Source organism: Dermacentor albipictus, chromosome 10 (assembly GCF_038994185.2).
Source record: "Dermacentor albipictus isolate Rhodes 1998 colony chromosome 10, USDA_Dalb.pri_finalv2, whole genome shotgun sequence".
Classification (NCBI taxonomy): Eukaryota; Metazoa; Arthropoda; class Arachnida; order Ixodida; family Ixodidae; genus Dermacentor; species Dermacentor albipictus.
The window spans coordinates 43472572-43491300 of record NC_091830.1 but is presented as its reverse complement, the minus strand read 5'-3'; the positions used below and the strand labels follow the sequence as shown (position 1 = coordinate 43491300).

Sequence of the window (18729 nt, the reverse complement as noted above, 5' to 3'; positions counted from 1 at the left end):
ACGTCGTGGCACTCCCGCAAACTAAACCTTCGTGTCCAAAAAACTGGATACGTTGAAATAGTGCGGTCGTTGGAACCATCAGTTCTCGGAATGGGAAAAGCAGATCAACTCACTTGATATAGCCAAAAACAGGCATTATCTTAGCAAAGTGCTGGTTTAGGACCGTATAAGTAGCCATGTTCAAGACACCGACCATGTGCTTGCTCCACCTCTCTTAGCTAACCTCACATGCGTTCCCTACAGCTGTGCACAGATCTCTGCTGCGACTGGGGCGTTCCCATATGTGGCGCGCCCCCATCTCACCTGCTCATTTGCTAGTGGATGACGTCACCAACACGCACTGCTGATCTCGATAATGCTCTGGCGAGAAGGGGCATCTCGCAGCTGGAACACCTACCTCATAGGCTCCTCGGACAGTGCCTGAAACCACCCGTACGCGCACTAACCAATCAGGTGTGTTGTTGCGCGTTCACCTTAACTTTAGCCAAATGAAGAATAAGAACTTGATCCAAATTTTCTAAGTGTCAAGTGCATCAAGAACCCATGCATATAGAATATTCTCAGTAGCGTTGGCAGTAATGGCAGCGACACCTTTATTGTTGAACGTTCGTTGCAAACTGCGGCACAACCTCTTCCAAATATTGCATTTCACACGGTGATGCTGCCTCTAGGCTGTTCATTTTCTTGAAGCCTAGCTTGCTGCAGAATTTAAAAAGAAGACAGTACATTTCAACTCAAATAATGTCAATCTTCCGGGCGTCGCACTAACGTTAGCTAAAGTTAAAACATATGCGAATTCCAAGTAGTTGGAAAGAACAAAAGTAATGCTATTTGCCGTCACTTGGAGTTACTCAAACTGCCTTTTCATTCCGCAGAATGAGAAAATCAGTCCTAATTTTTATTCAGCTCAAATAACATAAGTAGATGAAAAGTGTGATTGAAGAAACTGCAGCGCGACATGAAAAATTGCCCATAGAGCTTTCTGTTGCTCAATACGTGCTACATAAGTGTGTTTTTCAGAGCGTGAAATAAGCCCACGAACACTTGCAAAGTGTTAGTGGGTGAGTAGCCGGTCGCACTGTAATTTTTCTTGCACTTCGGGCTTCTTTGACGCTTGGAAAAATCTGTTTTATTTAGCAAGTACTGGGCAAACAGAAAGCTGTTTCGGAAGTTTTTCATGTCTCTCTGCAATTTTCTCAGTTACACTTTTCATCTAATAATTATATTTGAGAAGTTCACTAATTATTAAAGACTAAATTTGTAATCACATGGACTTAAAATAATAATTTGAGTATCTCAAAGCGATGACAAGCAATATTACTTTGGTTCTAACCAGATACGGGGCATTCACATATGTTTAAACTCCGGCTAAAGTCAGCTGGGACACCTTGCACATGTCTGTATAGCGTAAGAGCAAAAGGATCGCTTTAGAAAGCAAGCACGGCGGCTATAGAACAATGAGGCACATATATTGCTTTTTTTTTAAACGGTGCTCTAAATAAGCACTGGTAAAAATTTCTTTATCGATGAAAAAATACTTGAAAGGCCACATCAAATTTTGTCGCAACAAATGTCTATGAAATCATTGAAAATCCCTGTTATAAACCTGGACGTACGGGTATACCTTCAAAGTAATTATTTGTATAGGATGGACAAACGGATTTGGATTTTCCAATACGGGATAATCATGCAAGATGGACTGTCATCGTGAATGTGTTTAAACGTTGTTACCATGTAATACATGTTCGGAACAGAAACGAGCAACTTCTCCAGCAAAAGAAAACCTCTCACGCGCGAAAACCTAAGATTTTCGGTTCTAAAAAGCATGATGCAAAATGGAAATCACATTAGATGGCTTGAGCTCACTGCCGCTTTTCTAAATACGTACCTTAAAGTGGAATGATCCGAATCGGGCCTAGAAGGAGCGAACATATCATACATTTTAGGCTATGACAATATTGACTTGCTTGTTTCTGACATTTTATGTAATACGGTTGTAACCAGTTATGTTTCGAAAGTAAGTTCTCGCCTACGAAGCTTAGCTTTGGCCATCTTGGTGCCTAAATACACTACACCAGTGATGACATTTCGAGGCAGCTCATGGCACAAGTTTAGAATTCTGAAGTGAATTTCAAGTTACGAAAGCATACCAGAATAGCTGGTTTGTTTCTGTTTGGCAACATTATAAGTATCTGATGTTAAATGGAGCGCAATTCATCAACCATTCATCAGTTAACCGGTTAGCGGCCAGTCTATAAAAGCAGAGTACCATGTTTTTTTTTTAAATAAAAGACAGAAGTTGTTTTTTTTGGCATGCCATTTTGCTAAGAAGTGTTTGTCAAAACAACAGCGCTGTAGCTTTTTTCACGCCTGCATGGTGCCATTGATCTATTCATCGTCAAAACTGGAAAAGTGCGGTACATAGCAAGTATTGCTGTGTGAGCCGCCTAATTTTTTTCTATAATGCTTAGTACTTGCTTAGCGAAGCTAATTCTTAAGTTTATATTCATGAACAATTGGCGTAGTTTATGCGTGAATTTCATTGCATATACCATTCATATATATGGGGTCACATAAAAATGGACCCAGGTGTACATTACATATTACGAAGGGCCTATCTGGTTTGCTAGAAAGCTATGCTTGTATTTAAAGCAGATATGATCCTTTTTTCTTCAAATATTTTGAAAAAAGTATTTTTGTCTGAAGAAAAATGACAGTTCGTTCCAAGAAACTGGGGAATAGAACAACTTAGCCAACATTGGTACTTTCAATTCCGCTTTTCTTGCATAAGTTCGTTCACTGTGACGTAGAGGGTTTACAACATTTTAGCAAGCTCTTACGTGATCTGAGTTCGGTATCACCAACCACGCGTATAAGTTTTACACTTCATTAGGTTGAACCATCATGTGAGCTTTCTATAAAAAGCGGTTAGATATATAATACACTGGTGTGCTTTAGAGACAAAATTTTTTCTATCTTCGTAAATATCCGTGAATGATCTGTAAAGCATACCTGGTTTGTTCGTTGTTACCGGCTTCCCTGAAAAAGAACAACTGAAAGTTATAGCTTTTTATAATCACATCGTCAATATGTTCACTGATGCGTCTGGAAGAGTAGGTTTCTCTTTGATTCGTTGTATCTTACATGTGCAAGATGCGCATTGTAATATTTTAAAGGAAGAGATGTTGTGTGTGCGTCTGTGTTTCTGTTCAATTTAGCTCAATAATATGGAATGAGTGTAAATTAACGTCTAACATTCTCTCTTTTTGTTTTCAAACGGTTGGCACGCTTGTTTAGTTGTCATAAATTTGGTTATAATCCGTTATCATAAGATACGAAATAAAATTTCACTGTGTTGTTAGGGCGTACAATCTTGGGTGTCCGCATTGCGCATGTACTTTCTGTGACTGTGTGGTTCACTTATTTTGTTCTTGTGGTAATACTCTGTATGAATATTGATATTTCTGTTCATTACTTTAAAAGAAGCGGTATAGCAAGGAGACAGCCCCTTATAACCATGTAACTATAAGCGTCAATTCCGGCTGGACGCTTTACATATGAACCATAGAACGAAACTAAATGTCGCGGTTTCGGCCGAAAGGAGAAGCTTCGACTGTGATAGCAAATTGGTAGATAGTTATACAAAGTAAGGATAGTAGTTTTGTGGGCCGTGTAAACTGGTAAAAATTCGCATACTAACTAATCTACCAATCGTGGTGTCTCCCGCGCACACGTAAACGTGAACACATCTTGCTCGGTCAGCGCTACAAGAAGCTGTCAAAATGCTGAAGTGAGGAATCGGGGCCGCTGCAGCAGTGAGCGAATCGACCTTCATGCATCTCTTACTTAGAGGCGAGAGAAACGTCAAAAGCACAGCCCATACGAAGGTACTGGCACTACGCGCACTCTCCAAACATCGGCGATCGCTTTGAAGATGAGGCCCGCTCTGACGCGCACTTTGGCCATGGGGCAGAGGGCTTTCAAGATGCGGTGCTCACACGGCCGTGCCATAAGCAGCTGCCGCCGTAGACAAACGCAATCCCTCCCTCGCCGCACCACCAAGTATCATGAGTTACAGAATAGTAATAATAAAATTTGGGGTGTTACGTGCCAAAACCACTTTCTGATTATGAGGCACGCCGTAGTGGAGGACTCCGGAAATTTTGACTACCTGGGGTTCTTTAACTTGCACGTAAATCTAAGCACACGGGTGTTTTCGCATTTCGCCCCCATCGAAATGCGGCCGCCGTGGCCGGGATTCGATCCCGCGACCTCGTGCTCAGCAGCCCAACACCATAGCCACTGAGCAACCACGGCGGGTATCATGAGTTACAGAAGAGGGCACGCTTCCGCCTCGCGTTCCTAGCTCGCACCCGCAAGATTCAGCCGCGTTTGCGACATCACCATAGGATGCTTTCAATCCGAGATCCAGCATACAGCACGCAGCGACAAAATTATCGGCCTTGGATTTTATACAGAACCTCAAGGCGACAGCGCCGACGATGGCACAAATGCGCTTAGAGTGTCTATATAACTGCTACCACAACAAATACTTTTTCTATAATATGCACGTAGAGCACTCGAGCGAATAGCACAGAAGAAGAATGAGTATCTACATCCAACCGCACCATACAGTGGTACGACGTAACATTTGATCTGTTCAGTCCATACAGTACTGCATCCGCACCACGAAGAATAAGACGACCTATGTGAGACCACGACGGTGGCCTCTGCTTGCTCCAGCTGCACATTCCGCTTCGTCTTTTCGGCGCTGACGAAGCGCAAAATAGAGACGCATCTGAGTAGAGCAAACCCCGATTTGGTAAGATGCTTAAATATTATCTCGACGTCGTTATCTTTTTTGCATCTCGGCGAAAGATGTCTTGCAGCTTCACGCCGAACCTTTCCTTCGCCTTCTACTCATAAGCTTTCAGTGAGGCTATGTGGCTGAAACATAGTTCTGGGGAAAAAAAAATTGGCGCGCTATGTTCGTACTTTCCTTTTTTTTTCTGGTTGATGACGAAATCGTCGTACTCGTGTTTAACAAAAACTTTCGAAATAGTGATATTGAGGATAATTCGCCCAATTGTAGAGGCGTCTATACGCCTCCTTTCTGTTGGACATCAGAGAAGCCAGAATATACCTGTATGAATAAATCATTCATTTCTAACGCGGTCTATGTCGCTTATACGCAGAGCAACAATTGAGGGCGACGCAAGCTTAATAAATTCGAGCATGAGGTGACCGCTCCGTCCAAACAGTGTTGAGCTGGGCTGACAAGCCTATACTGATCGCACGCAAGAAGAGTTGTAAGTGCAGACGAGACGCTTTTTTTTAACAGTAAGGATCCAGAAATGTCGCTATGAGGTAAAGTTAGGTAGCTATGGTGTTAGGCTGCCGAGCACGAGGTCGCGGGACTGAACCTAGGCCGGGGCGGCCGAATTTCCATGAGGGCGAAATGCGAAAACACCCGCGCACCTAGATTTAAGTGCACGTTGAAGAACCCAAGCTGGTCGAGATTTCCGGAGCCCTCCACTACGGCGTGCCTCATAATCAGAAAGTGGTATCGGCACGTAAAAGCCCATTTTTTTAAAAACGAACATTAGGTAGTACGAGAGTTAACTGCTTTTTAGAAAGCGAAAAGAATTACGTATGGAAGAAAATGGAAATTGTCGAACTTACGTGGCACACGAAGAGGTCCGGTGCTTACTGCAAATATCAAACAAAAATATGTGCAAATTTTCGTCGGCAAAATATGTCGCTCATATTATTTCGCGTTTTTTGATAAGGGAACGTTGTACTACGAAACTAGATGAACTAGGTTTTAGAGGCCATTATAATCAGCAAACAGATATAAAATTCAAAAAGACGGAGCTCACGGAAACACAGAGGCTTCCAGTACAAACTGTGGTAATAGAAAAAGGTGTCGATGGAGCGAACATGCTACAATGAGGCCTGCTTCCTCTGAGTAGCCAGTAACGTCAACATGGCAGCGTATGTACGCACAGCTCGATCTTCCCAGCTTTAATAAGGAAAACAATGTAAAATAAACTGGTGTGCCGGTAACTCTTTAGGTGCTGGTTAGCTCGCTAACAGGATTTTCATGTGCACAGATTTGAGACTTCCGCAAATAATTTATAGTCCAATGCACATAGCCGAGTAAAAATTTTGTTATTGTTTACCAAGTTTACCTAATGTCCTAATGACTTCTCAAAGCCAATAGAACTAAACAGTGTATATTTTTGCTAGGTGATCATAAGGCCACGCTGAAAGACTTGGTACTGCAGCTCAAGAGAGATCGAAAAGATGGATACACGGCTACAAACAGAGGTGAAAGAAAGACGGCGCTACCCTCACAACTGTCTTCCTTTGTAGGCGCAATGCTCGTTACATATGTAGCCCGCACACACTCTAGACACCAGGGTGCAGCAAAGAGCAAATGACAAGCCATCTTCTTTGAGGCATACGCGGCAATTTAATTTGCGTTTCATATAACGAAACAAATGCTTGACTCTCACAACCTGGACCACTGGTATGAACATGATAAAGCAGTTGCCGCGCGATTTAACTCTACTGCTACTCAGGATCGTCTCTTCTGAAGAATGCAGATCACGGCATTGTGCTCTCACCCTTTTTAGGGTGAGAGCACAATGCCGGGTGAGAAGGGTGAAAAGAGTGAGAGCACAATCACACCCTCAGTGTGCTCTCACCCTTTTTTTTAATTATTGACGTGATCTATCATCCTATAGGTACGGCTGGTCTGTCCGGTGCAATATTAACCTCAATTAACGACACCTGGTAGAAGACTGCAGCGGCAAAGTGCACGCAGCGTTATGCGTACTTACAGTCACACGTTCGCGCAGCACATCCCATGATTCGAGGGCGTAGGCTAGACCACGGTGGAAGAATAAACTAGGTGTCTGAACGGCGCCGCCTCTCCAGCGGGCGAAGTTGACGACCGCCGGTTCGTGTTTTCAAGGAGTGCCGTGAGATGGCGCTAGCGGTTTAGAGGGTCACCAGGCAGCGCGTAGGAGTGCGGGTGGCACGGGCGACCGCAGTTGGCCATTGCTCTTGTAGTACGCCACGTGTGTTTTCTTTTGCCGATTGCATTTTTTTGTCGTACACTCGTATTAACTGTAGTGATGGGCAAAAGCTGTTTTGTTCCCCGCTGCTTTATGCGATACAAGTCCTGCCGTGAGAAGTTCTCACTCTTCTCAGCACCAAAGGATGAAGAGCGACTAAACGTGTGGCGACGCGCATCCCAAGAAAGGACCGTCTTCTCCAGGCTACGGACTTCGTGTGTGAGCGGCATTTCGAGCCTCATCTGATTTCGAAGACTTGGACAGCAGAGCATAATGGACACGTCCTGGTAAGCACGCCTCGTCGCGCGTTATTGGCAAAAGACGCTGTGCCCACGAGGTTCCCTGATTGTCCTGCTTATTTATCTAAAACGATGAAAACTAGGAAGCGGCCAGCCGAGAGACAGCTTCTCGCCCCATTGAAAAAGAACAGCTCATCGTGTGTCAGCTCCAGTTGCGACAGTTTCGATGAGATCGAGGACTCTTGCATGCCGTCAGCACCAGTGCGTGGGGATGAATGCGCGGACGGAAGTGAAGTGCAAGAGGAAGCCGGGTCTTCAACTTTTGATATGCTATTCCACGACCCGTCGCTCGTATGCCTGCCCTCCAAATCGTGGGGATATCATCGCATTGAAATGGGTGACACAAAGAGCATCGTTTTCCTAGAGCTGACGCGAACTAGAATCCCTGAGAACCACTCTTCCAAGTCAGCCCTTGCGGTTGCAGCGTCAAGCACAGCGAAAACGTGTCCTCCCGGGAATATTGGTGCCGGCGGTTTCTTCGCCGCTCCGCGGCTTGTTGAGATCGACGAGAGAATGGAGGCCCGCACAGTGTTGATGTGCAAGTGTGTTCCTAAAGAAAAGCTGCAACATTCAAGCAGGTTGGTAACAGTCGAGGACGTGAATTCTTTTCTACAGCACGTGCACAATATGAAATTTTGCGCTGGTGGACCAAGCACTGCTGAATACCCTCAAGCAGAAATAAAGAGTGCCTTCATCGACATTAGCAGCAAGTGGCGCCACAAGAAATGTGAATTCTTCCTGAGTGCGGATGTGTCAGTTTGCCAAAAATGCATCGCGTTGTCGGACACTCTGCGAATCCACCAAACACGAGCACTGAAGAAGAAGAGCACCTTAAGGACAGCTAGCGTTCATGTTTCGCGTTCCCAACAAAGCAGTGAAAGACTTGCTGCTCTGCGACGTGCAAATTATGCCTTGAAGAGATCAAAAAATCGCCTCCTTAATCGTTTTAAGCATCTTTCTTCGGAGCTAACGGAGGCCCGTGAATGCTTGCAAAAAGTTTCTGAGGGAGAGCTCGAGACCAAACTTTGCAAGCTTCAACTTCCGAATGTACAGCTAACTGCTATCAAGGAATGCTTAGCGGCAGCAAGGCTCGCCAACAAGAAAAATCGTCGCTACACTGAAGAATGGCTGCTATTGTGCCTCTTGTTGCATATAAGGAGCCCATCAGCGTACGCATTCTTACGAGAGAACAATGTGCTCCCTCTTCCATGTGTGACGACAGTGCGGAAATATCTAAGCATGATCAGGGTGAAATGTGGATTTGACAGCAGGTTTTTTGCTGCATTTAAAAGGAAGATGACGACCAAAGACGAGTATCAGCGCCACGGTATCTTGTTTTTCGAGGAAATGCGTGTCAGAAAGGAAATGCGTGTGCATTCGAAATCAGTGACTTATGTTGGGTTCAGCGACTTTGGTGACGGTGCAGGACCAGTGATGACCTTGCTTACCACGGGGACTCGTGTTTGCCTTCCGCGCATTCGGAGACCAGTATTCTCAGCCCATTGCAGTGTTCGCAAGCAAAGGGCCAACAAAAGGAACAGTGCTTGCACAGCTTGTTTTGAAAGATGTCTTTATGCTGGAGGAGGCTGGGGCTTTAGTTGATGCAGTGGTGTGTGATGGAGCAGCCACAAACCGCTATATGTGGAAGGAGTTCGGTGTAAGTGGTAGTCTAAACTGCACCAAAAGCTCCTTCACGCACCCTGCTGATGAGAAGCGCAGCATTTTTGTTTTTTCAGATGCTCCGCATCTTATGAAGTGCGTTCGGAACCGTGTGCATGCCCAGAAAGTTTTGAACTTCCATGGTGGTCGAGTCCAGAGGGCACACTATGATAAGCTGTTTGTTGAGGACAAGAAGCAGCCTGGACATTTGCGTGTTTGCCACAAGCTCACGTATGCTCATCTGAATCCTACGAATACTGAGAAAATGCGAGTAAAGCTCGTTACCCAGCTCTTCAGTCGAAGTGTTGCCAATGGGTTGGAGTTTTACTCACAGAGAAAAGCAACTGGACTGGAGAATGTTAAAGGGACAGTGGAATTTGCATTGAAATTTAACGATTTGTTAGATGCACTGAATCGCAGCCATCCTAAAGAAGGCATCACAGCGGGAAGCAAGGACTTGAGGGTTCTTGCCTCTTTCTTGCACTGGTTAAACAAGTGGGAAGGAGAAGTGGTGGCCGGAAGGATATCCCGCGCACATTTTCTCACAGAGCAGACTGCAGCAGGTCTATGAGTCACAGTTTTGTCGGCTTTGTAGCTGACGAGATATTTGCTCAAAGACTGTGGCTTTAAGTATGTCTTGAGTGGAAAATTTAACCAAGATGTACTGGAGCGTTTTTTTGGGACAATCCGCCAAGCAGGAGCTCAGAATGACCATCCCTCCTTGCCGACTTTTCTTCAGCTGCACAATATGCTGTCAGTGTACAGTTTAATTAAGCCACCAAAGTTTGGAAATTGCGAGGTAGAGCGAGCTCGAGAAGCACATGTGCTCACTTTGGCCGATTTGAAGCTTGCCTTTCAGGCAGGTGAAAAACAAGAGACTCGTCTTCAGGAGTTGAAAGCCAAAATGGATGGTCTGGTTGCCGCTGAAATTGAGTGTGATGAGGCGTTTGTTGAGATCTACACAGTGCCAGAAGCAGTTGATTGCATTGGGTATTATCTTGCTGGGTTTATGTGCAGGAAGTTGCTCAAGTACTCAACATGCTCAGTGTGCCGGCAGAGCCTGGTAGAAGAGACTGAGGTTCAAGCTCAGGCTGTGAGCGCACTTGTGGATTGTAAAACGAGAGGTGGGCTCCTCCACCCAAAGATAAGCATTTTTTCTTTGCTGCAGATGGCTGAAAAAGAGTTTCAGCAATATGCCACGCGCAGGAATGCTTATGAGCTGACGGTAGATGCTATGCTAGAAAAGCATACCTTCTCCTTCCCATGCAAGGACCACAAAGATGACATCATGGCGAATCTGTTGCACTATTATATAGCCATGAGGATGACGCAGGTTTGTAAACAAACAACGATAGACCACAAAACAAACATGCAACATCTTAGGAAGCTTTCAAAGCTTCCTAAGATGTCTAAGTCTAAGCTAGGAAACAACCTTCAGGGTTTGTAGAGCTACTTGCACGTTTGTTGCTGTGTAAATGAGGCGTGCACTGGTGTGAAGTAATAAATGTCCCTTTTGTGTGTCCCCGGCTGTCTTGCGTGAAAATTCAAAAGCACTGCCCGCAGAGTTTACCTGGCGTGCGTGTGCGCTTGCAGTAAACACGCAGAATCTGCAACGCAGAGCATTTTGGAAAGATGCGGCTACCAGGAGTTCATCAGGGGCCATAATTTTCGCTTATATACGAAGTTGCAAAGCAAGATATCTACTTCTGACGAATAATGCAGAAGAAAAAACTTGTACCAAGAAAAATCACCTTCAGTGAGCGGGATCTCGTTTATATGACATGCATGGCCAGAGACAGTCTAGACATCCAAATCTCTCAGTTAGGCACGGATTTGTAAGCGCTTTGCATCCGTCAATAGCCATAATGTTTTACATTTGCACCGAAGTTGAGCACTAGTAAGCGCGCTGTCTCTATCACGGTGTATTCTTCAACCGTGGTCTCTATACTTGACTCTTATGAGCTCGAATCAAATTTAGGCCTGGATAGCGCTACTAAACTCAGATATTTAAGAGGATATACCAATGGTTGCAGCGTGGCGTAGAGGTAGAACACCCGCCTCGCGTGCAAGAGGTCCGTGGTTCGAATCCCGGTGCCGGCAATTTTCCACCGGATTATTAAAAAAAAATCCGCGTGTTGATAAAATTGCATAAAACAGGCCTGGAGTGTGGCCTGATCCCGGTGACCAGAACCGGTAACGCACTCCCTCACCAGAGCAGGATTGGCCACCCTGGTGCAGTACTTGGCCACAATCTCCTATATGAACAACACAATCAAACCCCGGCCCTCAGTCCCCAGCAGCTGCGAAGCAACTGACCACGGCGGCGGTCACACCTGTGACGCTGCAGAGGGTGCTAAGAATCACTGGCTCCGGACAGGCCGCCATTGGAATATGAACCTGGCAACGTTTAACGCTAGAACGTTATCTAGTGAGGCGAGTCTAGCAGTGCTATTTGAGGAATTAGAAGGCAGTAAATGGGATATAATAGGGCTCAGCGAAGTTAGGAGGCCAAAAGAAGCATATACAGTGCTAAAAAGTGGGCACGTCCTGTGCTACCGGGGCTTAGCAGAGAGAAGGGAACTAGGCGTCGGATTCCTGATTAATAAGAATATAGTTGGTAACATACAGGAATTCTATAGCATTAACGAGAGGGTGGCAGGTCTTGTTGTGAAACTTAACAAGAGGTACAAAATGAAGATTGTACAGGTCTACGCCCCTACATCCAGTCATGATGACCAGGAAGTCGAAAGCTTCTATGAAGACGTGGAATCTGCGATGGGTAGAGTGAAAACCAAATACACCATACTAATGGGCGACTTTAATGCCAAGGTAGGCAAAAAGCAGGCTGGAGACAAGGCAGTGGGGGAATATGGCATAGGCACTAGGAATATCAGGGGAGAGTTGTTAGTAGAGTTTGCGGAACAGAATAATATGAGGATAATGAATACCTTCTTCCGCAAGCGGGATAGCCGAAAGTGGACGTGGAGGGGCCCGAACGGCGAGACTAGAAATGAAATAGACTTCATACTCTGTGCTAACCCTGGCATCATAAAAGATGTGGACGTGCTCGGCAAGGTGCGCTGCAGTGACCACAGGATGGTAAGAACTCGAATTAGCCTAGATCTCAGAAGGGAACGGAAGAAACTGGTACATAAGAAGCCGATCAATGAGTTAGCGGTAAGAGGGAAAATAGAGCAATTCCAGATCAAGCTACAAAACAGGTATTCGGCTTTAACTCAGGAAGAGGACCTTAGTGTTGAAGCAATGAACGTCAATCTTGTGGACATCGTTAAGGGGTGTGCAATGGAAGTCGGTGGTAACTCCGTTAGGCAGGATACCAGTAAACTATCGCAGGAGACGAAAGATCTGATCAAGAAATGCCAATGTATGAAAGCCTCTAACCCTACAGCAAGAATAGAACTGGCAGAGCTTTCGAAGTTAATCAACAAGCGTAAGACAGCTGACATAAGGAAGTATAATATGGATAGAATTGAACATGCTCTCAGGAACGGAGGAAGCCTAAAAACAGTGAAGAAGAAACTAGGAATTGGCAAGAATCAGATGTGTGCGTTGAGAGACAAAGCCGGCAATATCATTACTAATATGGATGAGATAGTACAAGTGGCTGAGGAGTTCTATAGAGATTTATACAGTACTAGTGCCACCCACGACGATAATGGAAGAGAAAATAGTCTAGAGGAATTCGAAATCCCACAGGTAACGCCGGAAGAAGTAAAGAAAGCCTTGGGAGATATGCAAAGGGGGAAGGCAGCTGGGGAGGATCACGTAACAGCAGATTTGTTGGAGGATGGTGGGCAGATTGTTCTAGAGAAACTGGCCACCCTGTATACGCAATGCCTCATAACTTCCAGCGTACCGGAATCTTGGAAAAACGCTAACATAATCCTAATCCATAAGAAAGGGGACGCGAAAGACTTGAAAAATTATAGACCAATCAGCTTACTGTCCGTTGCCTACAAACTATTTACTAAGGTAATCGCAAATAGAATCAGGAACACCTTAGACTTCTGTCAAGCAAAGGACCAGGCAGGATTCCGTAAAAGCTACTCAACAATAGATCATATTCACACTATCAATCAGGTGATAGAGAAATCTGCGGAATATAACCAACCCTTATATATAGCTTTCATTGATAACGAGAAAGCATTTGATTCTGTCGAAACCTCAGCAGTCATGGAGGCTTTGCGGAATCAGGGTGTAGACGAGCCATATGTAAAAATACTGAAAAATATCTATAGCGGCTCCACAGCCACCATAGTCCTCCATAAAGAAAGCAACAAAATCCCAATAAAGAAAGGCGTCAGGCAGGGAGATACGATCTCTCCAATGCTATTCACAGCGTGTTTACAGGAGGTATTCAGAGACCTGGATTGGGAAGAAATGGGGATAAAAGTTAATGGAGAATACCGTAGTAACTTGCGATTCGCTGATGATATTGCCTTGCTTAGTAACTCAGGGGACCAACTGCAATGCATGCTCACTGGCCTGGAGAGGCAAAGCAGAAGAGTGGGTCTAAAAATTAATCTGCAGAAAACTAAAGTAATGTTTAACAGTCTCGCAAGAGAACAGCAGTTTACAATAGGCAGCGAGGCACTGGAAGTCGTAAGGGAATACATCTACTTAGGGCAGGTAGTGACAGCGGATCCGGATCATGAGACAGAAATAATCAGAAGAATAAGAATGGGCTGGGGTGCGTTTGGCAGGCATTCTCAGATCATGAACAGCAGGTTGCCATTATCCCTCAAGAGAAAAGTGTATAATAGCTGTGTCTTACCAGTACTCACCTACGGGGCAGAAACCTGGAGGCTTACGAAAAGGGTTCTACTCAAATTGAGGACGACGCAACGAGCTATGGAGAGAAGAATGATAGGTGTAACGTTAAGGGATAAGAAAAGAGCAGATTGGGTGAGGGAACAAACGCGAGTTAATGACATCTTAGTTGAAATCAAGAAAAAGAAATGGGCATGGGCAGGACATGTAATGAGGAGGGAAGATAACCGATGGTCATTAAGGGTTACGGACTGGATTCCAAGGGAAGGGAAGCGTAGCAGGGGGCGGCAGAAAGTTAGGTGGGCGGATGAGATTAAGAAGTTTGCAGGGACCACATGGCCACAATTTGTACATGACCGGGGTTGTTGGAGAAATATGGGAGAGGCCTTTGCCCTGCAGTGGGCGTAACCAGGCTGATGATGATGATGATGATGATGATGACCAATGGTTGCTTCCCAAAGGCTCGACAGACACTTAAATTGGTACACAGGCATTTACGGGGCAATTTACTAGTGTTTCTTCTACGCGCGCGCATGTTTCAGGAGCGCCGCCGCCTTGCCAGCTGCTGCGGTTGACCCCCCAATGATCCGCGCCATCTGCCGAGAGATACGTAAACCACGAGCGAAAAAGTCGTTGGCGCGGCAGCCTCGTTCAGACACCTAGTTTTTTCTTCCACCGTGGGCTAGACAGTTTGTTCATGGCGGAAAACACAACGTGTAACCCGTAGCTTTTCGCCGCTTTCCTGCTGTTGTGGCTCATCTTGTGGTGACATAGCACTACCTACGATTTTTTTCAACAATCCTGCTTGTATTTCTCGCACGCCTCGACATTATGCTTCTGAAGGAACGTTTCCACCACAGGGGTAATAGCCGAACCTGTGGTGAATGTTTCTTTTGGGGATTTTTGCACTACACTGTCGAGTCGTTCAGCAAGTACCGACTTGCCCAAGAAAACTTTATCTAGCAGTATATTGACACACGTACCTGTTTTATGTTTCGCCGTTGTCCGCTTTCTACCGGCTAACCAATGTTAAACGTTATCGCTCAGCACAAGACACGCGTGCATGGTTTGGATCCTACTCGAGTGTTACCGTTGATTGTGTCTGTTGTCTACGCTCTTGTCGAACACTTAATTATCAGATTCCATGTGCGGCATGAATTGCAGAGTAGTATCTGGAATTGACTCGGGTACCAGCGAATATCCTGCAACATTCGAAGAGTCATGCATAAAAGCTTATGCTTGAAACACAGACCAAATTTTCCACGATCGTCGACTTTGCTCGCCGCTATCGAAGGGGTCGAGGGTTAATTGTCTTGTAACCCATTTGAACTTGTAAAACAGTTTTGACACTCTGTCGTGCTTCACCATCACTACAGCGTGAGTACTTCACCTAAGAAACCTCAACAATGCTCACTTATCTGCTTGGCTACCACGCCGACTTTGGGAAAATTATTGCTAGAAAAAAAATTTTCAAAGTAGCAGCCTAGCTACGTAAATCTTTCGCGGTACACAACATGTAGAAATGAATCTGTACGTTTAGAATGTGCAGTGCAGAAAAGTTGGTTATGCAGTGGAAATGTAATATACTCTTATATGCTTATATATTCTTAAATATATATTCTTAAAACACTTACCTTCAATAGGAGAGCCGATTGGAGGTACTGAAAAAGAAAGGCAAAAAATACTCTTATTCGGTCATAAACGAGGAGAAACGGGGTTAACCGAGGGGCCCCATTTTTTAATAATATCATAAGAAGCCAACAAAGACCCCAAGGAGAACACATGGGAATACAATTGGGCTTAATAAATGAATTAAAGAAATAATAACTAATGCAAATGAAAGTGGATGAAAAAACAACTTGCCGCAGGTGGGGAATGATCGCGCTACTACACATTATGCGTTCGATGCTCTACCGATTGAGCCACCGGCGCGCCGTTTTACCGTCCACTTTATTGGGTATCTATGTTTCGCACTAGAACTCTGGGAATGTTAGCCAGCTCACAAACCTTGGTAGCGGATGTGGAACATCCTTTCTGCCGCAGGCGTCATGAGTACGTGATATTTTAGGGTGAAGGCAACTGGTCGATAAACCCCACAGTGCAACCTGACAGCTTGAATGTTGGCGGGTTCGGGACCCTCGTTATGAAATGAACGAGATGAAAGGGTGGTATAGGAGCGTCCCGATTTTTCGGGCCCCTCGGGTAACACAATACAAATGATAGCGTACTGAAGTTCTACTTACGTGCAGCCGCATCGCTTCCCGGGATGCAGGACACCGACAGCAGCAACCAACAAAGCATTGACATTTGAACGATGATCGCCATGGCTGCAGTGAGATTCACTCGTTGCTGCATCTTTATATACGCTGTGCTATTTCTCCGCGTATTTACACTTTCTCAGATCAGATGACGGAGGAGAAGTTTGTTTGCGGGTCAAAATTCTCCTTAAATTCTAGTTAAATGAGTGGCTATGACTTCATCTCGAAATTCGCGACAATAGTGGGATGCCTGTATATTTTCGTGCCAAGCCATACACCTGCAACAATAAAAATTCTCACTGCTCTACAAAGCAAAAAAAAAAAAACAAGGAAATGTCTGGTAGGTGATGGAGCCGGTGCTGACATCAGCGACCTATTATTAAATGTACATTCAGAGAAGTGCTGTAAAGAAAACCATTGTGCTCCTTCTGGCTCTAAAAAAAGCAAAATAAAGCGGAAGTCTTTGTGTGTGTGTTGATAGCAGAACATCTCATCCTTCCACTGTGACGGCTTGTTTAGAGGGCCGATTCTGTTATTTCCTTTTCTTTACAATCCTTCGGGAGTGGTGTGAGCTAGCGTTTTGTGGAAAATCATATGCGAGGTTCTGTACAAGAGCTTCACTAAGCGCAATAGGAATTTGTTTTTTGTTCACAGCTCTGCAGTGCAAAGAAATATTCTACTGAATTTACTATTTCACTAAAATAGGCGCAAGTACTAGTAGAGAACGTCTTCTTTATTTGACGCTTGCAAAAACAACTCAAAGAAATGCAGGCGCGCGCTCGGCTCCACCTCGTTTCTCACTTCATCGTCTTCTTTTCGTTTCCGGAGCATAATATTCAACAGCGAACAATCCACGTAGACCAACGGGCCTGTATTTTATGTTGCTTCCCCTAAATTTCGACACAAGCATTTCGTTTATCTTCTCCGTATTAGAACCCGTACTGCAGAACATAAGTAACGTTCCGCCATAGGTATGCTAATTATTCATAAGACGTTTTTACACAATTATAGCACTTGCCACTTTAGAGGTGCATATGTACACGTAGCGGTATGAGGGACAAGCAATCGCTTGAAAATGAGCAATCAAGAAAATTAGCAGGTGCCGCATGATTCGTGTTTCGTTACACACTCCTCTATCGGGAATAGCAATGCAGAGGCAGTGTTGTGCTACAGGCCGCACACGAAGATTTGCAATTGCAACTCACTGATACTAACAGCAGCATCAAATTTGCGGGCAAGATTGTCCAAATTGTTCAGGAGACAGATTACCGTAGTTGCTCTTGAACGTCCTCGAAATTCGTCGTTATATTTTGTAAAGGATGCGTACGATGAGCATCAAGTTCTTGAATTGCGGTTCAGTTTTTTAGCTGAGTTTTTCCTTGCAGACTTTCATTTTCCAGGTGTCACATGGAGTAAAGAACCATCTATCTTTAACTCTGCATCTCCACTTGCTTCCCGTTTCACGGTTTCGTGCGCTCTTTTTTTTTACGCTGATGCAGCTTGTTGGAGATGGCGATAAATATACGCAGTATTTTTTCAACTACGCTGTGACGTATTCACAGGGCATGCAGACTTTGTTTGATGCGAGAGTATCACTTGGATGATTGTGCGACCACGCAGTATCACAACGACGTGGAAGAAAGTCGAGAGAGAGAAACGGCACAAAGCTAACGACACTTCATCCAACTTAAAAAAAAGCGGAATGACATCCGTGAGTACTCGATCATCTGCCCGAACAATAGTGATACTTCTCCGTAGCTCAAGGCAATAAAAATTATATTATCGGGTTTTACGTGCCGAAACCACTTTCTGATAATGGGGCACGCCGCAGTTGAGGACTCCGGAAATTTCGACGACTTGGCGTGCTTTTACGTGCACCTATATCTACGCACAAGTGTGTATTCGCATTTCGCCCCCATCGAAATGCGGCCGCAGTGGCCGGGATTCGATCCCGCGACCTCGTGCACAGCAGCCCAACACCGTAGCCACTGAGCAACCACGGCGGGTGGCTCAACGCACTAACCACTGCACAACCGCTGCAATGCGCCGCTGTTTGCAACAGGTGACATTGTGCAATATCCTTAAGCCGGTGCATGTTGCCGAGTTCTGCCTTGCGGGCGATTCACTAGGTGGCAGAGCGAGAGAAGTAAGAATGACTAGAGATGTGTGGCACGACCAATTGAAGATCTTCTGTGGTCGTCAAGAAGGAAATGAAACAATCGCTACCAAGGAAAAATGAAACATAGCTCCAAGGAAAGCGCGTAATTGCATTTGCGCAGAGCCCATCTATCGCTGAAGCGATATCATATGGGTGGGGAAGATGGGGGTGGGAGATGATGGGTGGCAGCTCCACAACAGCTCCTCACAAAGCAGTTTGTGATAGGTAACGAGGCACTGGAAGTGGTAAGGGAATACATCTGCTGAATACATACAAGCAGATGTATTCCCTTACCACTTCTAGTGCCTCGTTACCTATCACAAACTGCTTTCCTCTTCGGAGACTGTTAAACATTACTTTACTTTTCTGAAGAGTAATTTTTAGGCCCACCCTTCTGCTTTGCCTCTCCAGGTCAGTGAGCATGCGTTGCAATTGATCCCGTGAGGTACTAAGCAAGGCAATATGATCCGCGAATCGCAATG

General features: G+C 45.0%; 1 protein-coding gene across 1 annotated transcript in view; it reads right to left on the bottom strand.

The window, feature by feature from the left end:
• LOC135914846 (uncharacterized) overlaps positions 1–16352 on the bottom strand; it is a 33936-nt gene extending 17584 nt beyond the window's left edge. The window contains exons 1-4 of the mRNA XM_070527336.1: positions 16075–16352; positions 15466–15492; positions 5683–5709; positions 3013–3039 (exon numbers count right to left, since the gene is read on the bottom strand). Of these exons, the coding sequence (XP_070383437.1) occupies positions 3013–3039; positions 5683–5709; positions 15466–15492; positions 16075–16186 (193 nt within the window). The 5' untranslated portion in view covers positions 16187–16352. The remainder of the gene's footprint in view (positions 1–3012; positions 3040–5682; positions 5710–15465; positions 15493–16074) is intronic.
• Between the last annotated feature and the right edge of the window lie 2377 nt (positions 16353–18729).